General features: G+C 43.6%; 1 protein-coding gene across 3 annotated transcripts; it reads left to right on the top strand.

Moving 5' to 3' along the window:
* The first annotated feature begins 428 nt into the window (after positions 1-428).
* Positions 429-4129, top strand: LOC106587780 (GDP-fucose transporter 1). 3 transcript variants are annotated; one of them, XM_014176425.3, is made up of 3 exons: positions 429-697; positions 1277-1785; positions 2072-4129. In XM_014176425.3, the coding sequence occupies exons 2-3, from the start codon at positions 1308-1310 to the stop codon at positions 2641-2643; spliced, it is 1050 nt and encodes a 349-aa protein (XP_014031900.3). In that variant the 5' UTR covers positions 429-697; positions 1277-1307; the 3' UTR covers positions 2644-4129. The 3 variants fall into 3 exon arrangements, with proteins under 3 accessions (XP_014031900.3, XP_014031901.3, XP_014031899.3); XM_014176426.3 differs by lacking the exon at positions 429-697 and adding an exon at positions 729-1182; XM_014176424.3 differs by lacking the exon at positions 429-697 and having other exon boundaries at positions 1189-1785.
* The last annotated feature ends 489 nt before the right edge of the window (positions 4130-4618 follow it).

The following is a 4618-nucleotide window of genomic DNA, read 5'->3' on the forward strand; positions in this document are numbered from 1 at the left end:
TGAAGTAGATGTCACTTGTTAGTCTATAATTATCTGTTGTAACTAATTACTGACTTTCTACCGTTGACCTGATTAACTGCCCTCATCATGTCTCCCAGTGTTGAATGTTATGGTTCAAGTTTGATACCAGACTGGATTCGAAGACACGTTGATAATGTATCCGTGAGTCTGTGACACTGTGTTATTCCGTAGCAGGTGATGTTGTGACTTCCAAACTCCTTACAAGCCTCTCGGCCCGGTGTTTACAGAACATTCGGTACTATTGTGAAGAGGCATAGACCTTTTTCTCTGATTCTGTTCTGGAGGCGTCTCCCTGAATTGTTGCATTAGACCGACTTTATCTGTTAACCTGGAATTCCCGTAACAATAGCCTACTGGGCTTATGTGTGTTGATGAAGTGAACGACCATAGGGCGAGGCATGAATGACAGAGAGAGAGAGAGAATTGGGTGAGTGAGCTCCCCATACCTGGACTAGGCTGTGGTATAGATAGACAGTGGCACAGGTGTCTCTGTCGGACAGGTGGCAAATCAGGAAAAGCAAGAAAATGATGTTTCAACCCGGACCTGTGGGAGGAGTAAACTAAATACTGTATGATTCGTTTACTTCCTCGTTTACTGTGCAATGCGATAGTAGCAAAAGTCACGTCTCTCTCCAGCTCGTGAGTGAACATTTTAAAGATATTGACGGCAACTAAGGTAAGGCATTATTAAGATGGGAATCGTAACATTGTGGAGACAAATATAGATAAAGCAGTAACTCGTCATTATTTAAAAGGTGTCTGAATGTGTCTGGGAATGAGGAGTGTCATATAGCATAAACATATCAGGTAATTCTGATCGTATTGTTCAGTCTGTCATATATCATAAACATATCAGGTAATTCTGATCGTATTGTTCAGTCTGTCATATATCATAAACATATCAGGTAATTCTGATCGTATTGTTCAGTCTGTCATATAGCATAAACATATCCGGTAATTCTGATCGTATTGTTCAGTCAGTATTAGGCTACAGTCTGTCTGACTGAACTCACATGTGCATATTGCGTTCGGGCTTCAAGTTGAACTGGTTCTTCTTACAGGATTAATGTCGCACTGTCTCTTTAAAAAACCTCATATTGTCCAGGAAGTTGTCACGTAATCAGAGGACGGCGCTCATTGTTTGTATCCGATAGGTCGAAGGTAATAGGTATACTGTTATTTTGTAGCAGAGTGTTGTAATGATCTTACCTTAACCTATTCTATATCTTTCCTCCATGATTTCAATCATGAACAGGGTGCAGTTGAAACGCTCGAACATCTTGAGAATGGCTCTAGCAGGCTCGGACTCCATGGACGAAGGAAAAGGCGAGACGTTTCTACTTAAAGCCATCAAAATAGGTGGTGTGGTGGCACTTTATTGGTTCATTTCAATAACCATGGTGTTCTTAAATAACTACTTGCTAGACAGTAAAGATTTGGACGCGCCGCTATTTGTGACATTTTACCAGTGCCTTGTGACTGTCGGACTGTGCTATGGCATGCACTTGCTGTCCCACTTATGTCCGGGTGTCATCGACTTCCCCTCCGTCAAGTTCGACCTAAAGGTATGCCGGGAGGTTCTACCCCTGTCCATCGTGTTCATTGGAATGATAACCTTCAACAACCTGTGCCTGAAGCATGTAGGGGTGGCCTTCTACACTGTCGGCAGGTCACTCAGCACGGTCTTCAACGTTCTACTCTCCTACGTGATCCTCAAGCAGACCACGTCCTTCTACGCCATCCTGTGTTGTGGAATTATTCTAGGTAGGTGGTAATAATAACTAACCTATATCTGGCCTAATGCAAGTACTTTGACCTTGTAGAAAGTTCTCATGTCTAAGGCATATACCCAAGCCAGGCTGGTTAGACGTCCTTCCTTCCAGGTAACCTATAATAAGTAACCTCACGCTTCTATAAAATTGCACCACAGGTTAATTAATTCCTACATGGGCCACACCTGTATTGGCCATATATTGAACATAAGGTAAACTGCAAATTGCTGCTAAAGGACCATGTTGATGCTTCTTTCTTTGTCTGTCCCTCCCATCAGGTGGATTCTGGTTGGGTGTGGACCAGGAAGGTGTGGCGGGCTCCCTGTCGTGGACGGGTGTGTTTTTCGGTGTGCTGGCCAGCGCCTGCGTCTCCCTCAACGCAATCTTCACCAAGCGGGTCATGCCGGCGGTAGATGGAAACATCTGGAAGCTCTCCTTCTACAACAACATCAACGCCTGCATCCTCTTCCTCCCACTCATCCTCGTCTTCGGCGAAGTCGGCCACCTCGGCCATTTCAGTCGCCTGGGTGACCCCACGTTCTGGGGCATGATGACGCTGGGCGGCGTGTTCGGTTTCGCCATCGGCTACGTGACGGGCCTCCAAATCAAGTTCACGAGTCCACTGACGCACAACGTGTCGGGGACGGCCAAGGCCTGCGCTCAGACGGTCATCGCTGTGGTCTATAACCAGTCCAGTAAAAGTTTCCTGTGGTGGACTAGTAACCTGATGGTCCTTGGTGGGTCTTCTGCCTACACCTGGGTCAAAGGCATGGAGATGAAGAAGGTCCATATTCCCCAGGAGGAGTCCAAAGAGAAACTGCTAGGGGAGAAGAGTGGTGCCGGGGTATAGTGGGACTAGGATGACCTTCCGTCATGGTGGTGGTGACCCGGGGGTATAGCGGGATGAGGATGACCTTCCGCCGTGGTGGTGACCCGGGGGTAGAGCGGGATTAGGATGACCTTCCGCCATGGTGGTGACCCGCTGGTGACATAAGACAATGTAAACACTAAGGCCTAACCACGGAGTTGTTTCTATAGCGATGTTATTTTGGAACAGTTGGGCTGTGTGCTGTCAATCTAAATGAACATTACTATAGTAACACAAACAGGTGTAGGAAGGCGACAGGGTAGTTTTGTTACTCAGTGGACCCTTATTGTTTTATCATTTCCTTAGAACGTTACTTTGTCCAATTATTTTATTTGTTATTTATTTAGATAACTCAGTGTGTATGGGTGGGGGGGTCATGAATTATAACCTAAATCATTACTGTCTCTGCTTTCAGAACGGCAGAAAACCTATTTTGTTAATTATTCACATGCCATGTCTGTAGGATGGTATCTAAATAAAGTGACTTTCCTGTATGCGGCATCAGGAATGTGATGCAAAACTGCAATATGAGACGGCGAAAGACAGTTTTTTTTAATGACAAGTGGGGCTCTTTATGTTGGTATACAGTTTGCATGTGGAGACTGACTGTAAGGCTACAATAGCTCACCTTAGTTAATAAGTGATTAAGCCAGTGCTGGTTTGACGGACAGCTTTACGTTATATCTTTGAAGCAGTGACACTGTGGGTGATAAAAAGTGAAAACCGTCAAAGCGATGGTCGGTTCTCTCTCGCTTCAGTAGGGGCACTGCATTTTAAATAATTGACAACAAAGGATGTAATCTGAACTGTTTATGCCCTGAGATGGAGATTTTCTATGACTGTTTCAGTGTGTGTGTGTTTTGTCTTCAAAGAAACGGATTATAGAAGGAATGTTAAAGATCATGTATGTGTTGATGTATTGTCTGTGTCCAGAAACATCAATCCTGAAGGAAGACTGTTGGGTAACCGGCCAAGTGGCCTGCAGGAGCATTATTACTATGTCATAACTCCTTCCTGTCTCAGTGCTGGGTTGAGACCCTGCACTCTAAAACAGCCTCCTTTCCTAAAGTCCTCTCTGCTTGTCCTCTTCTGTAGTGTCATCATTTCAGACCAATGAGAATAAGGAAATGGGACACTAGAAAATGAATGTACATAGAAAGACTCAAGGCTGGTGATCTGAGAGATCCTAAAATGTGGGTCTCTCAGATTTCAGATTTTGCTTCTGCGTCCATTTGATACAAAGTCTGTTTTTTTTATATATATTTTTTGTTCAGGGTTTGTAGTGCGTCGGAAGATACCGATACTGTATATGGGATTTCCAAAACTGGTTAGCCTACATAGATGGTTTTTTTCCAGATTGTGTTTTTAAGAAAATATACAGATTTATTTTAGAAAATATAACGTTATTCAGTGACTGTGACTTATATGTGTACTTTAGAAAAATAAATGAACATTTTGTTAATCATAATGTGTTACACGCCTCTTGTAAATTTATTTTATCTGTATTCATGATCAAGCATAAATGTAATTTTTTTTACACAGAACAATACTTCACTTGCTTATGTCTGAGCAGAAATCCCCTCTTCTAGGGGTTTGGTCAACCGAGAAGAGCTGAGGTAGTTAATGGTGTCAGACCTACGCAGTAAAACCCATTGGAATCGGTCAGTGAAGACTTGGTCCAGAAGTGACTAAACACAAAGCTAACACTAGATGGCACCAGTATAAAGGAATGAATACCTCTGTCAGTCCCTCACACTGTTCTGGTCAGAGGGTACCATCTGGCTGAAGTTAGTTACCTAAACAGCATTAGTCCCTCACACTAGTAGTGTCCAAATACCATCTGGCTGAAGTTGCTTTCTCACGGTCATCCCAACACCCAAGGTTATTTTGGAATGTTTATGGTGGTGTGCCTGTCTCAATCCCAACAGCCGTGGTTATTTTGGAGTATTTATGGTGG

Source organism: Salmo salar, chromosome 26 (genome assembly GCF_965601325.2).
Source record: "Salmo salar chromosome 26, fSalSal1, whole genome shotgun sequence".
NCBI classification, from domain to species: domain Eukaryota; kingdom Metazoa; phylum Chordata; class Actinopteri; order Salmoniformes; family Salmonidae; genus Salmo; species Salmo salar.

Bases quoted from the DNA above. Each gene is read 5' to 3' on its own strand.
- LOC106587780 (XM_014176424.3), top strand. From the start codon at position 1,257: ATGATTTCAATCATGAACAGGGTGCAGTTGAAACGCTCGAACATCTTG. The intron at 1,786-2,071 runs GTAGGTGGTAAT...CCCTCCCATCAG, and splicing joins GTGTTGTGGAATTATTCTAG to GTGGATTCTGGTTGGGTGTG.